This window comes from Maylandia zebra, linkage group LG3 (assembly GCF_041146795.1).
Source record: "Maylandia zebra isolate NMK-2024a linkage group LG3, Mzebra_GT3a, whole genome shotgun sequence".
NCBI lineage: Eukaryota > Metazoa > Chordata > Actinopteri > Cichliformes > Cichlidae > Maylandia > Maylandia zebra.
In genome coordinates, this window is record NC_135169.1 from 24,361,688 (window position 1) to 24,383,988 (window position 22,301).

At 42.6% G+C, this 22,301-nt stretch overlaps 1 protein-coding gene across 3 annotated transcripts in view; it reads left to right on the forward strand.

Annotated features, from left to right (window-relative positions):
- The window catches only part of exoc6b (exocyst complex component 6B), a 130,527-nt gene that overhangs the window by 90,534 nt on the left and 17,692 nt on the right, over positions 1-22,301 (forward strand). The window contains exon 22 of one of the 3 annotated variants that reach the window (XM_004561120.4): positions 18,575-18,924. The exons of the other annotated variants lie outside the window; for them this stretch is intronic. Within the exon in view, the coding sequence (XP_004561177.3) occupies positions 18,575-18,613 (39 nt within the window). The 3' untranslated portion in view covers positions 18,614-18,924. Of the gene's footprint in view, positions 1-18,574; positions 18,925-22,301 lie in introns of those variants that run through there. 3 annotated transcript variants of the gene reach the window in all.

The window sequence follows — 22,301 nt, forward strand, 5'->3', positions numbered from 1 at the left end:
TTCTTTATTTTTTTATTTACCCCACTATCTTTTTTTTCTGCCTCCTCCTCCTCCCCCCCACTTCCTTGTCCTTTTCATCCTTCTCCCATCCTCCCTCACACTCCCCTCAACCCTCCTCATCTTCACCCTTCATTTGGTTTTCTGATTTTATTCCTTCTTCGTTTTCTCTTCTTTTTTTTTGTTATCCCACATCCCAGTCGTCCTTGCTTTCTCCACCCTTTTGTTTACTTACTGTGTTTATCTGGAAGTTTCTAACATCTAACATATCTCTACTGCTGCCTTATCTCTCATCAAATTCCTCACACATTCATTGCGAGGAAGTGACGATGTTTCGAGAGAAAAAACGGGAAACCTGAATGTTGTAACGAACAACTGATGCTTTACTGTGGTGAAAGGTTCAAGCATCTTATCTGCAAAGACCCTGATCTGAAGATTCCTCCTGTTTACTCTTTATGTCCCCGCTGTCGCCGAATGCTCGCTCACTGGAGACCAGTGGATTGTTGGGTTTCTGTCTATAATTGTTTTGGGTCTTTAACTTAACCTCTAACCTCTTTGAAGATCTCCCGTAATGATCTCTCTACATCAAAATGATGGAGATGCTCCACAGTGTGCTATTCATCGATTTGCTTTAAAAGAAAAACATTAAAAGTTCGTCTCACTTTTGTAGAGTGTAAAAATTAAACTTCCGTTGCCCCCCCCCCCCCACACACACACACACACACACACACAAAAACAAAAACAAAAAAACAAAACAAAACTGAGGTTAACAGATTTTCATGAATGCAACCAAAGATTTAAATCAGACACATCATAAATCATCCACCTCCAACTGGTCGAGGGGGATGGCTTCGCCTTCCTAAGCCTGGTTCTGCCAGAGGTTTCTTCCTGTGGAAATAGTTTTTCCTTCCCACTGTCTCCAAGTGCTTGCTCAACTCCTAATTGATTAGCTTTTCTTTCTATTACTGAAGAGTTTCCACCATACAATATAAGTCACCTTGCGGTGACTGTTGCTGTGATCTGGTGCTATATAAATAAAACTGAATTGAATTGAAATAACCTGTTTAACATTGTGTAGGTTTGCCTTTGTTCTGCTAAATTGTTCAGTCTGGGCCTGCATTCAGGGCCTCTGGGAGTCCTTGCCACTGAAGTCTTTTACACACACATCCTTTGGGTGTCGTGGGGCGGGAGCTTCGTGGATCCGCGTCTATCCATACTGGCTCTGATTGGGATCAGTGGACTTGAATGAATGTCTAGTCAAGGTTCAAGGTTCTTTATTTGTCACATGCATAGTTATACAAGTATAACACACAGTGAAATGTAGCCTGACATGCTCCTCGACATGTGCAAAAAATCACCAACACCTTTTTCGTGTGTTCTTTTGAACAGTTTGGAAGTGATTTGGTTTCTCACAGCAGTCTCTCAGAAGAACATTGCAACAAGTGTAAGAAGATAGTGAGCTTTATTCTGCTTACCTGAGTGTTGTAGTTGATTGATGCATGAACTTGCATATAACATTTCTCTGATTACGCTGCAAAAGCAACAAAAACATTCAACTTCACCACAACCAGAACTGCCCCTGAGAGGTGCTGACTTGTGATCTGCTGCCATCAGTGTGTAAGTGAATGGGTGCAGACACGGGTTTCTGCTTCATCTGGGAATCTGCAGCATTTTTACATATTTATATCGACCACATCTATAGACAGTGTCCCACATTTTGACTGGGTTTACCTCACAGAGATCCCTGCTGAAAACCCACAAATGAATGATCAGAAAGAGCAGCAGCTGAAATAACAGTTAAAACCAGTTGTTGCAGGTAAGACACAGGCGGTAAAAGGCCTAAAGCACCAGAAACACCACAAAAAAACAACTTCAGCCTCAGTTTGTGTATATGAGAAGTTGGAACACACAATAAAGCTGTCAGGATCAAGGCCAGTGTTTAGGGCTGGTTTTAGCATTAGTGACGTGTCCCGTGTTGTCTCTTTTGCCCAGTTTCTGACTTTCTAACACACGTCGCTGAAGCGGCCTTCATATTGCGCCCTGTGGCAATAAAGTGGGTCCGCGAGCCGGATGCTGAGAAACAGTAGAGTACAGGAAGCGGCCCGATTGTGTGCTGTGGGCGTCTTGTTTTTGGATCCTGGGAAAAACAGAGCGGGGGACAGAACTGGACAACCCCGATGAGAATCCAGGACGCTAGGCGAAGTTGTGTGTGTGGGTGTGTGTGTCGATGTCACATATTAACTTTGCGAAAAAAGCATTTGGCAAGCCGGCGCCCACGTACGTGCGCGAGAGCACGCAAACTTGTGTTTGCCGTCGCCGTTTCCGAGGCTCTGGCGCGTTCGTGAGTCGCCGCCGAGTGTGTGAAACTGAAGCGCCGTTTGTGTGTCTGTGTCATCGCTGAATGTGTGAAACGGGGCGGAGAGCCCGACTAAAACGTTTGTGTGTGGCTTTTCTGGCTGCTGCGTGTTTGTCATAGTTGCTGTGAAAGTGTGTGTGTGTGTCAGTCCAGTGAATGTGTGAAACAGGGCGGAGAGGGAGTCAAAGTTTGTGCTCGCCTTTGATGTGTGTTTGTTGTTGTTGAGTGTGTGAAAGTTGGTGGAAAGTGTGTGTTTGTATTTTTGTGTGTGTGTGTGTGTGTGTGTGTGTGTGTGTGTGTGTGTGTGTGTGTGTGTGTGTGTGTGTGTGACAGCGGATGACGGATGGGCCGGCAGGACGGAGCAGGGGACGATGAATGAGGTGACAGACAGAGACGGATAGCCCTTTATCCCTCCGTCACAATCCCTCTTTCTCTCTCCCTCTCTTCTCTTTCTCCGCCTGTCGGGATGATGCAGTGCCTCTTGTCCTCTCGCTCGGAGGAGGAGAAGGAAGGGGGGAAGATGGGGAGAATGAGAAAAGAAAAAATTGCATTCATCCGGCATTGATGTTTACTTCAGCTACCCCCCTCCTTCTTCTCTCTTCTCTCCTCCGCTCTTTCCCCATTTTGCTCCCACTGCCCGCTACCTCGTCCTCTTCCTTCAGCTCCATCCTCCTCCTCCTCCTCCTTTGTCAGTGATCAGAATCAGTCGACTCTTTTAGCGTTATTCAGCTCCTTCGCTCTTTTATATCTCTCTCCTCCTTTGTTTTTCCTCACCATTCTTCTTATATCAAAAGAAAGAGCATTCCTTTCCCCCCCAAAGCTCTGAACGAGCTTTCATACGTGACGTCGGTGCGTACACATCTGCCCGAGCGCATCTTTTCTTGTGTGTTTGTGCGAGGGTCGATTTTTCATTTTCCTGTGTCGACTTTCGTATGTTGGCGCTCTGTGAGTGTGTGCGGGTCTTTGTGCAATATGTCCGTGTGTGTTTGTGTGTGTGACCTGATTTTTGAATGGCCGATAAATCACGCTGACGGGTCCGTTTGTTGGGTGGTCGGGTCCCGGTGTTCTGGAAGGATCCTGGGTCCTGGGACAGGGCTGAGACAGGAGTTCCCCCAGGACACACACACTTATGCACTTTTAGATACTTGGATGGACACACACACACACACCGAGCGCGTACAATCGATGTATACGGGCAGCTCAGACATATGTCATACCTGCAAAAAAGTTTTTTTAACACCATTAAGCATTTTCTTAAAAGTACAGCCTGTTTTTAACTCAGTATCTGCATTTTGGAGCAGATAGCCACTGTGAGGATTGGGGGAAAAGGCCATGTGGGACAAAAGACTTACAAGTCTCCATGTAAAGATATAATAGACGTACATGTATAAACTTTTTGTCCGATCAGAGAAGAAGGAAGAAGGAGGATCCCTGTCAAGGTGCTGTCGACTGTCAAAATTTAGCTGGAAGCAATAATCTTGTATGCTCTATCAAGTGTTTTCAGCTGGCCCTTTTTTAAATAAATCAGTAATAAGCATTTGGGATTTTTCAATAGTCAGTGCTGCAGGCACATTTCAGTCAATACCCCCCAAAATTAAACTGTATCCTTACTGATTCCTGAAGGCAGGAGGTCTCGAGTTGTGTTTGGTCAGAAATACGTCCTTTTTTTATTGTGACAAAATGAAGAGAGAAACATGAGAAAAGTAAAGTTTTTCTATTCTTTATACAGTGCAAATTCAAACATAAGACCCAGGGTTCCAAAATTGACCTGGCAAAGACTCTGCCCATTTGACAGCTTGAGAAAAGGATTACATAGGTCCTAAACTTTTTTGTGCATTTTCATATGTCTGAAAGCTCCTGTAAGTGTGTTCGTCCTTTTCTTCTTCTTCTTCCTGCTGCTCCCTTTAGAGGTCACAAAATCGGGTCATCTGACTCCATCCCTCCCTATCCCTGCTATACTCCCAGGTCACTCCAACCCTCTGCATGTTTTCCTGCACTACATCCATGAATTTTCTCTGTGGTCTTCCTCTTGCCTGGCTCTTCCATATTCAACACCCTTTGCCCAATATATCGACAATCCGCCCTCTGTAGATGTCTCTTGAAACTTTGATATTTCAGCCACAAAGATGGTGATTTCTACCCCCCGCTTCTGGCAAAACCCTGATGTTTGTGTGATCCTGCAGCTGCTAGTGTACATGCAAAGTTGGACACAATGACGTTAGTTAGGCCCTTAGCCTCCCCCTGGAGCGTAGGCCATCCACTGCTGCCTGCCAGCGCTTCACTGTGAGTTTGTCATCGATGCTTCTGTAGCAGTTAGCTGTTTATAGAGTGCGGTTGTTGGTCCCATGCCCAACCGTCCTACTCTCTCATCCTGGACCTGGGACAAGGCAGTGGTGGAGTTTTCCCAAAGATTTGGGTTGATAAGGTTGATTTGTGTTGGGTGCATTGCCTTCTTTAAGCAGCTATGCATCAAATTAACTTAAACAAAGAAAGAAACTGTCACTTTTAGTATTCAGAATTTGCCAACTTTGAGTCCCACAGTGAAACCACTGCAGGCTCCAAACAAGACAAGTTCATGCTTTTATCTGCAAAATCACCAAAAAAAAAAAGAAAAGGGAAAAAAAGGGCAGTGTCACACCAGCCAGAATTCACATTTTCATGGCACACTACTCAAGGCTGTCTAGAAAAAGGCTGATTCACTGTAACAACAAGCTTATCTAAGTTGTCAGCAGCTTTCTCCTCTTCCCTATGATTGCTAAATAATTTGTTGAGCGTAGGAGGCTGATTGTGTTGGTGTGTGTATTCAATCCCCAGGTTGTACTTTTCCACAGATCCTATCAATCCTCCTATATTTAGAACATTCAGAAGTCTGTGGTTGCTTCAAACCTTTGGCTGGCCCTCTGGTGTGTGTTTGTGTTGCGGTGTGGCTTCCCCCCAAAAAAACGCTTGCAACAGTGGAGTTCCACTCATCCCCTTCTCCACTCGTTCATACGCCAGGCATGCATTCTTCCACCTTCAGCCCTCTCCCGTCTGTGTGTGTGTGATTGGTTTCATTCCTTCGGTTGACCACAGACAGTCAAATTCCACCCATTCATCTCCTTAAAAATAAAATGTCATTTCTTTCCCCTTTTGTTTGTTTTTTTTCCTTTTAAACCATCTGTCCATCCATTTTTTTTTTTTTTTAACTGCTTACCCAGGTCAGCTGCCGATGGGGGTTTAGCAATAAACCTAATGGGCATATCTGCCCTGTGCAGTTGAAAGTTGACCAACTCCATATTTTTATTTTAGGATTCGACTAATGTAGTGTTGCATGATTCCCAGTTCTAAATCATCCATATTTGTTTAATAATTGGGCCTTAAGTTCATCCTCTGTCTCCTTTTAAGTCAGCTTTCTGCTGATTGGCTCCCCCTCCCAAAATGTTTAAAAGGAGGTGGGTCTTCCCTGATTGTGACCCTATTAAGGTTTTGCCTCACAGAGATTTGAAACGTTGTTAATGTGTTTTTAAGAGTTTGGAAAAGACTGGACTTCTGTGAAGACTTTTCAACCGAGAGGCTTCTTTAGTTCTAAAAGAAAAAGGTGGAGAGTCCCAGATATTTAAACACTAGTGGGGATTGTCCCCTAGAAGGTAGCTGACCCGCTATTAATCTTGTGCCTGATCGCATGAGCCAAGGTTCGAAAAAAGGCGGTTTCGTAGTGAAACAACTGACTTTGCCTCACTTTATTATGCAACCTATTGAGGTCACCTGACGCAAAATGTGAGTGGGGGTTAAGGCACCTGAGAAAGGATCTCCAAAGTGGATTGTAGGTGGCAAACAGTTCGTGTCGTACCACCCCCTCTGTTCAGTGATGGTTGTTCACAGTGAGCCAGAACATTGACACCCTTGAACGAGTAACCTTTAACCTTTAGGTGCAGATGAGTTCATGTTCTGCTGCTTGGTTTCTCCAGTTTAGAGGTCCAGTGGTCATGTTTCATATGAGAGTCCAACATTCAACATTATATTTCCACATGTAAGTGGAATGCAAACCCAAAATACAGACTCGGATGTTAGAGTGAATAAACAACAGCAAATTTTTATTTGGTGAAAACAGCAAAATGTGCAGCATTAGGGCAAACTAAGGTTTTTAAACAAACTGGAGAGTAATCCGGAGAAAACAGCTGGGGCAAAATAAGAAAAAGCAGACATTAATCACACAACACAGGAGACGACTAACTAAAACTACTAACTAAAAATTTGAATTCTCACTTCGATGTCCTTTGTTTCTGCTCTGTGCTTCACTTACTGGCACCTTTTCATTCCCTTTAACTTCATTCCCTGTCGCTGTCCTTCTCACTCCTACCCCAACTTGTAGTTCTTTCCGTTGTACTTGTCACCGTCTTCCTTAAATTATTCCGTCTCTCCGTCCGCCAATTCACCACTTCACGTGCTGGATTTCAGCGGTCAACATATCACCCAGTTCCCTTTCTAAGCACACACACAGTCGTGCAGACTTTCAGTGCCGTCTGCCCTGTGTCTGACGCTCGCGTCCATCCCGAGCATTACCTCACGAGGCTTCCCCCCTCACTCTCCAAAAGCAACATGTCACAGCATGACGACTGCTCCCCTTATCCCAACTTTGTGTGTGCGTAGATTGACTGGCGTGGCCAGTAGCGATTATCCAGTGACAGGATAGCAGATTCTCCCCCTCTGTGTGTGTATGTGGAGGCAGTACACAAGCTAAGGGAGGCAATGAGGCCCAGTGGGAGAGGAAACCTCCATCTCACCTCCTCCTAACCCAGACTGACAGAGCAGTGGGAGGGAGACGGGAGAGAAGTTTGGAAAAAGGGAAGGAGTGATGGAAAGAAACGAAGATATGGAAAACACAAGCTGAATGTATCAGAAGTTCTATTATTTTTCTGAACTTGCTATTTTGATCGTCTTAACAGTTTTAGGAACTCTGTCACCTCATACCCCCGGGGCAGTCCTTGTAATTTCTGCTGTCATTAAGTTTCTTTCCTGAAGGTTAAAGCCATTAAAGATGATAGCGAATGATAACAGTATGAAATTAACTGTGTAGGCCAATTAACTGTGAAAGTCCTCAGAGACTTTCATTTCCAAAAAAACACAAACTGCAAATGACGTTAATGCTGCAGCTTTACCTCATGACCTCATATCTCGGATACATGAAGCTGTTTGTATTCATCTTACTTTTTGGGTTTTGCTTTCCTCTGTCTTGTTTTCTTTTACCCATCTTTTTTTCAAAGTTTGGATTTGAAGTGTCTAATAACGTCACATTGAAGAAAAACAAAGCATCCTTTCCTTTAAATGTGCGCTTTAACTTTAAATTAAGCAAAAAGTTTGCTAAACTAAGTTTTTGTTTCTTTTAAAAACAGATAACTAAACCAAGCCTGGCTTGACTCACGTTATAAATGCATACGCTGTTTATCCCAGATCAGAAGTTGGAGACTTGCAAAATAACCCTGATTAAGCTTTTATTCATGGGACGACTACATGACGATAACCTCACGTAGTGGATTAAATTTCACGACGTTTCAAAAAACGAGGGTTTGTTTCTTCCTCGGAGAAAAGCTCTTGGCTCTCATTCAGGCCTGTTGTATCAGTAAGAAAAACAACTTGTACAGAACAACGTCGTCCATCAACACGGCAGGAAGCCTTCACTTGATTCCACCACAGTTTGTTTGTCGACTCATTGTTCCCCACTGGAGTGCACATGCTACTTAACGCTCCCCGCTTCCTTTCAAACGTGATACGCTCCTGCAGGAAATAATCCCTCACAACCATATTGTCTTAGTAACTTTGTTTATGCTCACATCGTTAACCCGAAACTTTGTGTTGATCATATCAGGTTTCTCCTTAGTTTTGGCAAAGTTTTTACTTCAGTCCTCGAGACGGGGATAAATGAATTTTCATTTTAGCTACTGCTAAGCCTGTAATATGTCAGTGTGATTTATTTCTCGAAGTTTGATCCACAGTCTGTCTTTAGCCAAGTTGACCTGAAAACTACACCCATATGGGGAAGAATGAGAGAGAAGGAAAGGAGCGCATGATGTTGGTGAAATAGGGAGGGTTAAGTAAATGTTCTGAGGTAGAGCAAGTAAGGTAGAAAGAGCAAAAGCAGGGGTTTTCTTACATTATGCGCTGAGTAGGTGAGTTGGTAGGTAGGCTGATAGATATAGTAATGAAGGTGGATAGATGGATGGGTGGGTAGATGAGTCTTCTTTTTTCTTTCTTAGTTTTAGTTCAGTTTTATATTTAGGAAAAACACAATTTAACTGAAATAAATTGTTTTTGTTTTTTTTTTCAGTTTTATTTTCTAAATGTTATTTTTAGCAAAGCAACAACAGGACAGGAGCTGCAGATGCAACAAGAAAAGCAGGACACGCTGAAATCTTTTATTAAATATTTTTGTTTCATGTCACTTTGAACTTTGAACCCAGGTGTTGTTTGTTTGTAATAGTTCTGTAATGTTAAAATGTGCTTATAATCCTAAAACAACTACCACTAATAATAATATTGGTGATTGTAATTCTGGAAATTTTTGACCACTGTTTCATCCTGATGCTGCTGCTGCTGATGATAATGATGATGATGATATAATGGTTATAAGGATGATTGTAATTAATGACAGCAATAAAGAGCAAAAATATTGTTGATCACAACAATAATACTGATGATAAGAAATTAAAGACAGTTTTAAATCATAAAAACTTACTGAAACTCAAATTCAGAACAAAATAAATACAAAAATAATGAATGAAACTAAAAAGACTTAGTTTAGTCAGGAACAAGATTTAACATATCATATATGAAATGTTAATTTTATATGCTGTAAATTTAATGTAAACAGAAACCGTAGAAAGGAAAGAAAGACCTACTAGTGCACGGGAACTAGACATCCCTGAAGCTGCTTTGTTCTGCCGTTTTGTTCCCATTTGCTTTTTAATGTTTGTGCTTACTGCTTTGACAACCTTCATTGGCTGGAAACTGAAAAGCAAGACTCCATATGAACACAACGCTTTCCTACCTCAAACTCCGTTTGAGCTGTTGACCCCGTTTACCCGTTTATTGCAACGTTTTACCAGGTCGTATGCTGAGGCTTGCTTATTTGGTGACCTCTCTTCACTCTTTGCGATGTTTTCACACAAGAGAAAGATGCCGGGGAGGGCGACGTGAGGCAAAAGGTAAAGAGAAAGTGAAGGATTAAGAGAAGGGTAGGACAGAGGTGAGGATGAGGACAGGAAGAGATAGACGAGGTCAGAGGAGTGGAAGGAGACAGAAAAATCTGCTACCATCACATTCCTAAGAACTGTGGTCACGCTGGGACAGCTGCAACATGGGCGTGTGTGTGTGTGTGTGTGTGTTTTTAGGAGTGTGTGTGTGTGTGTGTGTGTGTGACAGGTCAGAGTCAGGAAAGGGACTGCTGACAAGACCAGGGTGAACCGTGTGTGTGTGTGTGTGTGTGTGTGTGTGTGTGTTAGGGTTGAGCAGCAATGACCGCACATGCAACAGGTTCACCTCTGACCTTTCAACTCCTCACCAGACTCAGACGGATGGGGAAAGAGGAGAGGACGAGCACGTAAGGAAGATGAATGTAAGGGGTGGTGGGAGAAAAGGCAGAGATGGCGAAAGTACAAAAATCTTAACAGAAAGGCGGAAATGAGGGGGAAAGTTGATGCGCAAGACTCGATGAGGAGGAGATGAATGAGTCCAAAGGAAGATGACGGGAGGAGATGGAAGTGGAAAAGAGAGAAAGCATTCTGGCCCGATTCTGAACTCACCGAGTGACAAAACGAGACATGAATGTGTGAAGAAAAAAAAAAAGTTGATGGAATGGAGCAAAAAAGCGAGGGATTGCAAGTGAAAGAGTGCAGTCAGGTGAAAGTGATACGGCGAGTCGAACGGACGGACAGGGTGGTCTCTCTCTCCACTGGTCTCTCCCCCTGTCTCTCTACCTCGCTCCCTCTCTCTCTCTCATCGGGAGGCTGACACTTCTCTTCATCCGTTTGACCGGTCACAGAAGGGGGGATGAATAGAGGAGTGGAGAGGGGTGAAAGAGCGGGATGAGCGGAGAAGAAAGGGGCCGAAGAGAGGATGAGCAGCAGACGGACATCTAAATGCTCGCCTGCCGATCTTTTGGAAGAACGAGCGTGCAGAGGCCGACACACAAACAAAAACAGGGATGCGAGCAGTTTGCACAAAATGCAGCAACACATTTGCTGGTAGTGGACATCCATGCGTGCAAACTTGGGTGTGGAAACGGGGGGGGGGGGATGCTCTGAAACGTTGCTTTTGTTAGCCCTCTAAAAACTCTCAAACACAGCAAATAGTCCTCCGTGATGATGGCCAACAGCTTGAGAGACTTGCCGTGTAACCACGCAAGCTCGTCCTGGTTTTCTTGCGGAAACCTTGTCCTATGTTTCGCCCATGTTTTGTGTCACTGATCTTATGAAGTTAAAACTTAATCTGCTGACTTTTTGTTGTGGAAATATTAACTTGATAAGCAGGTTATGTGGTTTTTAATGCTGTAAACATGATTCTGTGGTTCTGGACTCCTTTTTGAAACCTTAATTTTTTGTTTTGTTTTCTTAAAACCTTTGGGGGTTGGTGGAAGATCTCTGTAAAAGCTGGATCTCTAGTTACACAAAGTTATTTTCACTAGTTTCCAAGCCCGAAGGCCGCAAGTGCCTTCAAATCTATGGGGATTAAATCACCTTTGGCATGAAAACAACTAAAGAAAAAAAAAAGAGAGAAAATGCAAAATATGACTGCAGCTCTACTTTCGAGTGATTTAAAAAAATGTTGCATGCAATATGGATAGCAGTTAAAGGCAAAATGAGTTGGTGCTTACAGTCTTCCTACTTTAGTGCCAAACCTTTAGGTCATCCACCGGTTGTGAGGAGTAATTTCCCTCTCACTCTCTCCGTCTCTGATGGTCTCATCTGCTTCTGCTCTTCCTCCACTTTCTCTAAATTTCTGCCTTAAAGCGTGATTGCTGGGCATCATGGGGGCTGATGTCTCAGACACAGAAGCACGCATTCACACGGTTCACAATAAGTGCAATATAAGGTCAGCGGGATAAGTAGTGGTGCCAGGGAGGGGTGAGAATCTGCCGTCAGCCCCCCCCCCCCAAAAAAAGACGCTTATCTAATGGATCTGTCTCTCACACAATTCTCTCCTTTTCCACAAACACTGAAAGTCTGCCGCATACACCTGTCCTGCCTCTTTGCTTCACACACATTTCTGCTCTTCCCCTCTTCCAACAGGTTCAGACCATAATAAAGCAGCCTGCGATCCTGTTGTGCTCGAGATAACACAGCAAAAAGCGGCTGCTGCTCAGACGCGAGTGTAAGCTGTTATTTATCTGGGAACGGTCACTTAAGTGTGTGTATGTGTATGAGCGTGTGTTTCTCGGCCCCTGTCTCAACTTCCTGTCCTGTCTGTGGCCAGCTTTATCGGCGTGACAGCAGGTCAGGCGGTGGTCACGGCAGCAGGGGCTATTCACTGACCTGATTGGACGGGGTGGGGAGCGCTGGCTCTCTACTTCCGACCAATGGTCAAGTAGCGGTCAGAAATTGGGGGGGGCGAGTCAAGGTGGCTCAAACTCTGATGAACGCAAACACACCATGAGCTCTCTCAGACTTTGATAAATAGCTTCACGCACGCAGTCACAGATGCAGACGCGCACACGCTGAAGTGCCTTTTGTATATATTTTGTTTTTAATATGCACATACAGTGGCCGCGCTGTGACCCGGTCAGGTCATTGTTCTGCGTTATCAGTCCCGACCTCTCCGTCAGTCTCCTCCGATATGACCTACATGTACACCCCTTCCTGTGTGTGAGAGAGTGCGGCTGCGGTCATTCTGTGGTCAAACCGAAAAACCCTCCAACAGCTCTCACCTTTCAACTGTTTCCTGTTGTTTGGGGGGAGGGTTCGGAGAGCTGCAGAGCGATGCTGTGAAGTCTCATTTTCCTGGATCTACAAATTAGATTTTTCACAGCAGTTAAATCATCTTTTGAAGACTAGTCCGGGGGCGAAATTTGACTAATTGCATGCACATGCTCGCAAGCCTTTGTCACGTGTTCCAGTTTAACCCAGCAGTGGCTTTTTGGAGGTCGGGACATCTTCGGATTTACCTTTAGGTTTCCTTATTCACAGTTTGGGAGAAGCGGCTCCAGCTGACTAAAATATCTCAGATTTATATATTTATTTATTTTTATACTTTTAACATTTTGTTTCCTACCTCACTGTCTGCTTCTAGACTTTTAGACTAAAAACACCATGTTACCAGATACTTTTGTCCTTAATGACGACGCTTTAAAGTTAACTGAAACAGGTTAAAGAAACTTTTATGGACATGAAGAAATGTTGAGACTAATATAAAGAATAACAGCAAAAACAACAGAACTATCTAGTAAATTGACTAAAATGAAGAGGTTTCATGAGCTCTTCTAAATTTAGTGAACCTTTCTCAAAAATGTTACTCCTCTTGGTTTTTTCTTTAAGATCCTCTGAAGATATGTTTTATGACTTATTGTAATCTCATTTCATCATTCATAAAATCACTATATCTGCAGCAGCCCAAAGGAAATTTCACCTGAACTTAAACTTCCTTTATTATGAGAGAAGAGGTGTTACATCCAGCTTGGGTGTAGCTGCTGCTATGGATCGTGTGAGATGATTATCAGACCAAAAATACTGAAATGTACTATTTGATACATTTGCAACATCTAAAGCACCAATAAGGGAAGAGTAGATGAGCTGCAGTGGATTACATGTCAGTGTTGAAACCTTATTCCATAACCTAACGTGTGGAGTTCAGTAACTCTGGAAATTGTGCAGCCTATGAGAATTTGGTCAGATAGCCTCTATTCAACCTGCATTCCACCTTCATAATTGAAAATCACACTATTTAAACACACGATGTCTCCTATGTCTCGCCACCATCCCCCTCCACTATCCTGGATACTACACCTTGTAAAGTGAAAAACACCGGATTGATTGAGTGATTTGATTTATATTTATTTGATTAATATTTCAGGTAAATCTACGTGTAGCATGCTAGGAACTCCAATTGTTTTACCTTAACACAGGACGTTTAGCTCAAACCTGCAGCATACACCTGGTCTTTGGGCCAGATTGAGGGCAGATCACATTCTTGTCATAGGCAAATCTCTCTGAAGTTTTCTTTTAACCAGACCAGGACCATCTTCTGTTAAGGGCCTGTGTTTTAGTCAGGCTACAACACAGTTCCCCTCAGGTAAATGCATGCTGTCTTTTGGAGCAGCTATGGTAAAAATTTGTTATTAAATTCATTTAAAGGGACTCGGTCTGCATAGAAAAATGTGAAGGAATTGCAGTGCAGCGTTGTATCAAGACTCTATCAAAGTCTAATAAATGGACAAACCTCACATGAACTCCTGACCCAGGATTAACCTCTAAAAATAAGTGTGTGGACCCAAATTGATTTTAAGAAAGTGGCTGAGTTTGAATCGACCTTTTTGAAAAAGTGCCTGAATCTAAACTGAGCTCAGAGTGCAGCTAAAAGCTGCTGTTTTTCTAGCCTGTTTGTTTTGGAGTATTCTGTCTTTATTTGCTTTATCAGCGCACAGAGCAGCTCCCAGCAGGCCCCTCTTGACTTCAGCCTGCACTTGTTTATAGTCTCCCTGTTTCTCACTCACTCGTTCTTCCTCCTCCGTAACATCTAGTTACCCTCCGCCTGACCTCCTGCTCTCCCTCCTTTCCCTTGCTCCACCAGTCCTGTAATATTCCCCCAATCATTCTTTTTGAGTTTTCTCTCGTCCCTCTCATTTACCTCCTCTCATTCTCTCTCTCTGGCTCTCTCTCCCCACTTCGTCTCTGTCCATGTATGTCTCTCGCTCGCCCTCTCTCCGTCTGTGCAGTGTCTAATTGACAGCGCAGACCCCTGGTTGAACCACCAGCACTCTTTTCTCATTTTTGTTTCTTTTTTTTTTTCCTTTTCTCCAGCAGTCATTCCATTCGAGTCCTCTCACTTTTTTTTAAAGCAGGTCACACAACTTCTCTAACACTCCTGACGAAGAACAAGGGAGGATGAATAGGTGAGAGAAAAGGTGGGGACAAGGACAAGATGAAAGATGAGAGGAAGGAGGGGACGGATCCTGAAAAGCTCGTTCTTTTAGGGTAGCTCAGAGTTCAGAAGCATAATTCATTTGGCAGACGTGTTCCCATTCCTCTTGCTATATTGTGTTGTTGAACTTGAGAAAGCTCTGCAGCACTGTCGCCTTACAGGAAGCAGGAAGATGCATGACATCTTCTTCTTGTGCTTCAGTGGGTTTCCTCCAGAAGTTCTGCTTTCTCCTGCCCATCTTGGTGGCCCGAGGAGGTCAAACGCACTTCAAGTTCAGAAGTGTAATTTATTAGTTGCAAAAGCACACAAAAGGCAACACAAGTTGAGTAAAACAAAAGGGAAGTAGGTCAAACACCAAAAGCACATTCAAAAAAACATAAGCTCATAAAACACAACAGAAGTGACTTAGGGGAGACAATAACGCGATGGGACAGCTCGGGCAAACAACTAATAGCAAACATTTATGTACATCAGAGAACACACGTTAGCTTGAATTATCACACTTCTTTCAAGTATGTCTCAGGCACGATGATATCCCCATATTGGTGTCCTTCCTACATCATCTTAATAATGCTGGTCCAGGATCAGCATTGAAAATGACCAAGCTGTCTGAGCATTCAGTTAGCATCCAAGAACTTGGCTAATGCTTTTAAAAATTGCCACTAGGAAACAACTGTGAGTAGCCCAATTTTGGCTAACAGCAAACACAAATTGATAATATAGTTATTATATTGTATATAGGTATATTGTACAAAAATGGTCCCAGGGCCTGCCAAGGGTTTTAATAAACACTTCAAATGCTTGCCATTTGTTACAGAAGAGTTTTTATGTCTTTTCTTTTTCCTCCACATTGAAACTCTGACATCACAACACTATGATTGGACAGTTGTTGTTGATCCTGGACCAACATGATGATGATGCAGGAACAATATCAACATGGGGATAATCAGTGTCTCGGTGCAATCCTTTGCTTGTCTCGATTTCTGTCACTTCTGTTGCATTTTATTCAGCTTCTTCTGTGTTTTGTGTGCTTTTGCAGTAGTTTTCTGTTCATTGGTCTGAAATTACATCAGGACATGTCTGAACTGCAACCCTTTACTGACTGGCTTTTCTGTCTGCGCATGAAAGGTTTTTTTTGTTTGTTTTTCTTTTTAAACAGTAGCTGGCTTTCCACAGCCATGGTTTTGCTTTTACTCCCAAGAACAAAGACCATCAGCCTAATACTCTGAGCCACAGCCTGCTGAGCCTCAGGAAGTAGAGCAGTTTGTCTACCAATCTGAATCTTGGTGATTTCTTGTAGTATCTTCGGGCAAGATACTGAACCCCAAGCTTCCCCCAATGCATCCATTCCTCGTTTCCTCTAACGTAGATCCCTCTTGTTCATTCATTCCTTACCTCACCCCACCACTCCTGCTCGCCCTCCTTCTCCAGCCTGCTGGCTCACTGACCCAATAATGATTCTAGAAGGTTGTTTACGTTAACAATTTGTGTAATATACCTTAAAGTAAACATTATTTTTACCAGCTAATGACGGAAATGATTCAGTGAGTGGCTGAAATGCTGCAAGCACTAAGAAATGTTCTCGATTGCAAGCCACACACCCAGAGTTTAATGCTTCTGAACTTTCAGAAAGTACCATCCCCCTGAGCAGACCTTTATCCCTGCAGTGGAAGCACAGTGAGTCCATTCAGAGGATTCTCGTCACTGGTAAAGGCTTGTGCAGTAAAAAAGCAGCTTGTAGCATGACCAGGAAACAAAAAACTGTATTTCACAGTCATCCTCAACAGATCAGAGTATGTTTAGGAGCCAAAATCATATCCGGAAATGACCCACTGCTGTGTTTGTCTTTGTAGTGAGTATAAGGATATAAAACATTACTGAAACTGGTCTAAAAGAAACGGCTGTCTGAACAAACAGCGTGTTTAATGGTGAATTAAAACCATTTAATTCTGGTCACATTTTTCCCAGTACTTGTGACTCTGTGACACAAATACAGCAGTTGCATCATTCATGTGGTTTCTTTTATTTTTTTTATTATTGTAAAAATAATTTTTGTGTCTCCTTAAAAAAGAAAAACCTAAACATTGAATTCATTAACCTAAAAAACAAAGGCTTTTTTAAGGCTTGAGAAATTCTGAGACATTCAAAGTAATTTAAATAGCTTACCCAAAAGCCCCTGGCATTAATATCACCAAGCAGGTTTGCTGAACCATCAACACTCATTATGTTTTGCAACTGGGATCCCCTGAGCCAATGCACTGTTTCCTTTCTGCCTTCCTAGTGACGAAATGGGAAAATGTAGATTAGGGCCGTTCCACCCAACTAAAACCAGTATCAGGGAGTAGTATGTGAAGAAGTAAGTTTTCCTCAAGGTGCCCCACATCCTGCACCTTCCAATGTTGATATAAAGATTTTCCCGTTGAATTTCATTAATTCAAGAAAATATCCATGTTTGTTCATCAAACAGCATGAAATGACAGGTAACTGTAGAGATTTCTTTCCAATAAAGGGAACAGGCTTACTGCCTTTCACCGTAGGCACCAATCGTGCTTTGTGACCCGTTTCTATGTCAGTGTTTAAAACAACAACAATCGGTGATTAGTTTTAGACACTGAACCCAGCCTGATTTGCATGCATTTCGGATGATATGATCTACATCAGGGAGTGCAGATTAGCCCATAACATTGCAAATCAACTTGTTGTTGATGTTAACAACAATTCCTTTGTGTTAATGTTTATCCGGGGCCTCGACCAAACCACGAAACCAAGCAGTTAGCATCCAAATCCCTAATCACTGACGTTTTTTTTCCCCTTCAATTTTGATTATTGTGCAGTTGATGTTAAATTTCATTCAGAGTGACATGAAAAAAGAAGATCTTAAAAATCTAATTTTGCCTCCAGCTGTAAGAACCCTGGTTACCAATAGTAACCCACTTGCAGCTTCTCACTTGGCTGCTAGTTTGGTTAGTGTCCGAAAAGTGGAAAATTCATGGATTGATATTCGTCGTCATCGACTGCTTCCAGTCCAAGCATTCATTTACTTATATGAGTGTTGTAAGTGTGCTAACATGAGCAGGCTGATAAAAATATACTTGTGTACATCAATCTTCTGTAAAATAAGCAGGTCAGAAAATCAATTTTATCCATTTGCTGCGGCTTCTGTTTATTATTCATTTACTGGCAAGAGCCAGGAATGGGTCACTGAGCAAATTTAAACCATATTCTATCTGAATATCAGTCAGATTCAAATCCTCCTGTATGGCATACATCTAGCATGATTAAAGTGCTTTTGAGCAAGCTTCTCTTGCACACTTCTGGCGTCTCTGTGTGCGTGTGGAGGAAGCATAAGATAGCTTCCCTCAGGGAGCGATAACGTATCAGGATTTTATCTGCACTTTGCTTCGTGCACATGGCGAGCAGTCGACCTGCAGTGGATAAATGAAGTGCAGTGCGCACAGCGAAGCAGTATCACAGCGGAGGTTGTGCTGCGTTGTGGTCACTGGCAGCAGCGTGCTGCGGCTGTGGAAACGAAGCAGCAGGCAGATGTACAAAGATACAAGCTTTTGGTTTTAATTTAACTCCTGGCCCTGCAGTAAGAAAGTGAAATTAGTTCCCTGTTGCGAAGCGATAAACATCCAAGTGTGCTTCATTCCATTCATAGCTCGAGATTGAGCGATAGTGTTCGAGCTGGAGGGTACGGGGTTATGTGTAAGCAGTGATGGAGGGCCTTTCACATGCTGACATGAAGTTAGAAACAAATGTTGGTTGAATACGACAACAAAAAAGAAACCAAGAGGAAGAAGTTTCTGTTTGGCACTTAAAAAAGTAAAAGTGGAGGTGATAGTAGCTAGTCAGTATAACCTCTGCATATGACCTTTGACTTCTTACTTACAGAAGTCAAGAGCTGACTTAAGGGTTTTCCTGCAGATTGTCAGTGGGACTCTGTGGCAGATAAGATTGAGCACGCTGGTGTCTAAGCGGACTTTCTCACACTGCATGGGACATTGGTGCTAAAATCGTCAATAGATTTTCTCCCTGCAGCTTCTCACAGCTGCTTTTGTCTGTTTCAAATTATTTCAATGAAATCTTCTGGGGGCTTTTTTTGTTTTTCAGACAAAACAACCAAATGAAGGACATCACCCTGGGCTCTGACGAATCAGAAGAAGCATTTTTCCTCCGAAATGATAATGAAAGTATATTATTTCCAGACTAAAAAAACCCAACCACGGCAGGATATTTGTATGTTTGTTGTTACATGGTTTGAATGTAAAACCTTTTATGTGTTTTTGATGATAGATCATTATTCACTTTAGAGCAAAAGAACAAAAAAAAAGGCTTCCAGCCATATTGGCTTCACAAATGTGATCATTTAGTGCTGTAATGCAGAACTGCCAGACTCCCAATCTATGGGTCATATGCAGGCTTATTTCAAGTCTGCCAAACTAATAAACCCACTGCACAAATGACAACTCTAAACGTATGTTTCTTTTAGTGTAAATAATCACGTTTTAAAATGTTCACATTTAATGAACCATCCATTCACAAAACAGCCTAAGAGTTGTCTTAAGGTTTTAACCCTTAACAGCCTACTAGGAGTAACCCTTGAAGTGGTTCCTGTCATATTTCAGGCCTAGAATAAAATTAATGGGTTTGTGCTAGACGGTGAGGGGGGGTCTCTGCCTATTCAGGTACCCTTGGAAAAACCTGGAAACTATTCTAATGCTCTTCAAACCATCTCTTTATTGATATATACAGAGGTCTCAAAACACGTCATTAACGTTTCTGGGGAAGTCGTCAAATGTTGTGTGCATGGTGTAAAGAGTTAAACACTTGTACGAAGGCACCTGGACTGGGACTTCTTTCAGGTTCATGAATTTAATTTCTCATTCTGGAGGCTTCTTCATGTCTAAAGATTGCTGAGCCCCTGTCACAGTAATGACCCACACCTCAATTCACACCATGTGGGTCACACGAGCCATCACAACGTTATTACAGGGTGGGGTCGATGACTCTCACCTTAAAAGGGACAACTGGCCTATTAATGCAGGTAATGCTGCTTTATATCCGGAAGTCGGATGCCGGAGCTGAGAGTGACATCACTCCCGATTTGAGCACATTCCAGTAATACAACACTAAAAGCAAGAATTTGTTCTCCTCTTAGCAAGGTCACACACGTGACACAATAAAGAATTGTGCTTCATAATAAAAATGCTAAATGTAAAATCATTATAACAAAAAATACACAAAAGCAAGTTTAAGAAGATGAGGTTTGAGCTTGTTTGTATTTAGAAGAGGAAGAAAGTTTAAGAGTCTGGAGGCTGCTGCTGCAAAAGCTCTGCTTCCTTTAGTTCTCAGCCTCGTAGCTGCACGGCCAGCAGACCCTGATCACATGACCTTGTGGAATTAGCAACAGTGTGACACGAGAGTAACCTCGAAGCGACGCTCTGAATAACCTGCAAACGTTCTAGTGAGTTTGCTTAAACAAATGAACGATGGATTACAATAACTGCATGAATAACAATCTGCAGTTCAGAGGGAGACACAGTGGCACTTAACTTGGGAGTATTTCTTAAGTGACAAAAGCAAGAGACAACCAGAGATTGAACATGAGGATCGGTGCAAGCGTCACCAACAGTCAACCCAAAGGTTTCTGATCATGTGCATTGCTACCATCTCGGATTGTGGGGTCCGTGGGACCGCTTCCAAATTCTGCTCCACATCTCACCTTTAACCCTAAAATCTGGTGCAGAGTGGAAGCCAAAAATATGGATTGTGTCAGGAAGAAAGCAAGGAGCTGAAGGATGACAGACAGCTGCCGTTGTTTTTCATGCTGAAGGTAAAAACTGCTTTCTCAGGCAGGACGACCACCGTGACGGGCAGGTGTCGAGATGCTCCCTCATTATTTTCCGCCTCAAATAGCCAGCATGTCCTCGCCTCCTTTTTCTCTTCTGTCTGACCTTAAACATACTCCGGACGCACAGACCTAACTGACAGGTGTGGGGGTGGTCTTTGTGTGCTGATGGTGACCTTTGAACTTTTAAGTGAAAAGAGGACTTAGCGATGAAGCTGGTGATGGACAGGTGTCAAAGGAAACGATTTAGCCTTGGAACAATTTGAAGCATTTTCTCTGCTTTGCTAACCTTTGACCTTTTAATCTGCTGAAAGTAAAATGTTAGATAACAAAAATCTTTCACTTTCTCCCACAAGCAGATAAGAGAGAGAGATTATATAGTGCTGTGAAAACGTAATTGGTTTGTTAATAATCAAATTGTTTTGGAAAGCTTAGTTTAATTTCACTAGCCACACTCAGGCCTACTTATTGCCCGAACTGTTGAATCAAGAAATTACTTAAGTAGAGCCTGTCTGATAAAGTGAAGCACGCTAAAAGATCGCAACACATCATGCCATGACCTAGAAAAACCAAAAGCCATTTTTAAGGCTTTGGGCCTCCAATGAACCACAGTGAGAGAAATTATCCACAAATGGAGAAAACGTGGAGCAGTGGTGAACCTTCCCAGAAGTGACTGACCTACCAAAATAAGGTCAGTGTTCACAATTCAACAATAAGAAAGAGTCTGGGCAAAAATGGCGTCCGTGGGAGAAAACCTCTGCTATTTAAAAAGAACACAGGTCCTCTCACATTTGCCAGAAAACGTCTTGATGATCCAAAAGAATTTTGGACAAATATTCTGTGGACAAGTTGTTGGAAAATTTGAGTCTAATCTAGTTTAATTCTAATGTAAAACCAATGCAGCATTTCACAGATTGAACATCATACCAACAGTCAAACATGGTGGTGGTACTGTGATGGTCTGGGGCTGCTTTGTTGAATCAGGATGACGTGCTGTATTTGAGAAAACCATGAATTCTGCTCTGCACCAGAAAATCCTCAAGAAAAAGGTTCAACTATTAGTTTTTGTCCTGAAGCTCAAAGACACAAACTAATAGTTTAACCTTGGGTTATGCAGGAGGAACACACCAGCAAGTCCACCTCTGAAAGGCTCAAACAATTCAAATGAAGGAGAGGCCTAGTCCAAGACTAAAGTTTGACATCACAGTCATGCTCAAAAACCCTCCAATGTCTCTGAATTGAATGAAGAGTGGACCAAAATTCCTCACGGTGATGAGTCGAAGGAAAAAACAGTTATCACAAATGCTTGATTGCTGTTCTTGCTGCCAAGGGTGGCACAACCAGTCATTCGGTTTAGAGAGCAAGTAGGTTTGGATAACTATTTCTCCTTTATAAATGTAAACATCATTTAAAAACTGCATCTTGTATTTACTTGGGTTATCTTTGTAGATTATTAAAACGTGTTTGATCTGAAACACGTGTGACAAATATGCAAAGAGATATGAAATCTGGAAGAGAATAAATACTTTTTCCCAGCACTGTACGTGCAGCCTGGATGCTAATTCCACTTTATTCCTGTAACAGGGATCTCAACAGTGCCGCTCTTGCTTTTAACAGCACTTCACTGGGAATAAAGACAAGAGTGATCTCACATTGGGTGACTGACGCACGACGGATGAAGGCGGTAGATTTGGATTGTGGAGATGGACGGTGCCAAAAGGGCTGCTTTTCTTGATAAAAGCCTGGTGCACTTTCCCTGCTTTTAGCAACCTTTGACCTCTCGCCTGTCAAATTTTGAGGGGCACAGAGAGCTAATAGAGCTGTGAGACGAGTGTACAGGGAGAGGGAGTAAGAGCACTGGAGCTTAAAGAGCAAGGGATGAAAAGTTAGAAAGCGTTACTTATTATCCAATATGGTGCATTTTTATTCATTTTCCTCTCCCGTGTAAAGATGAATGATACTAAGTTCACACCGCTGGGTCACAAATTT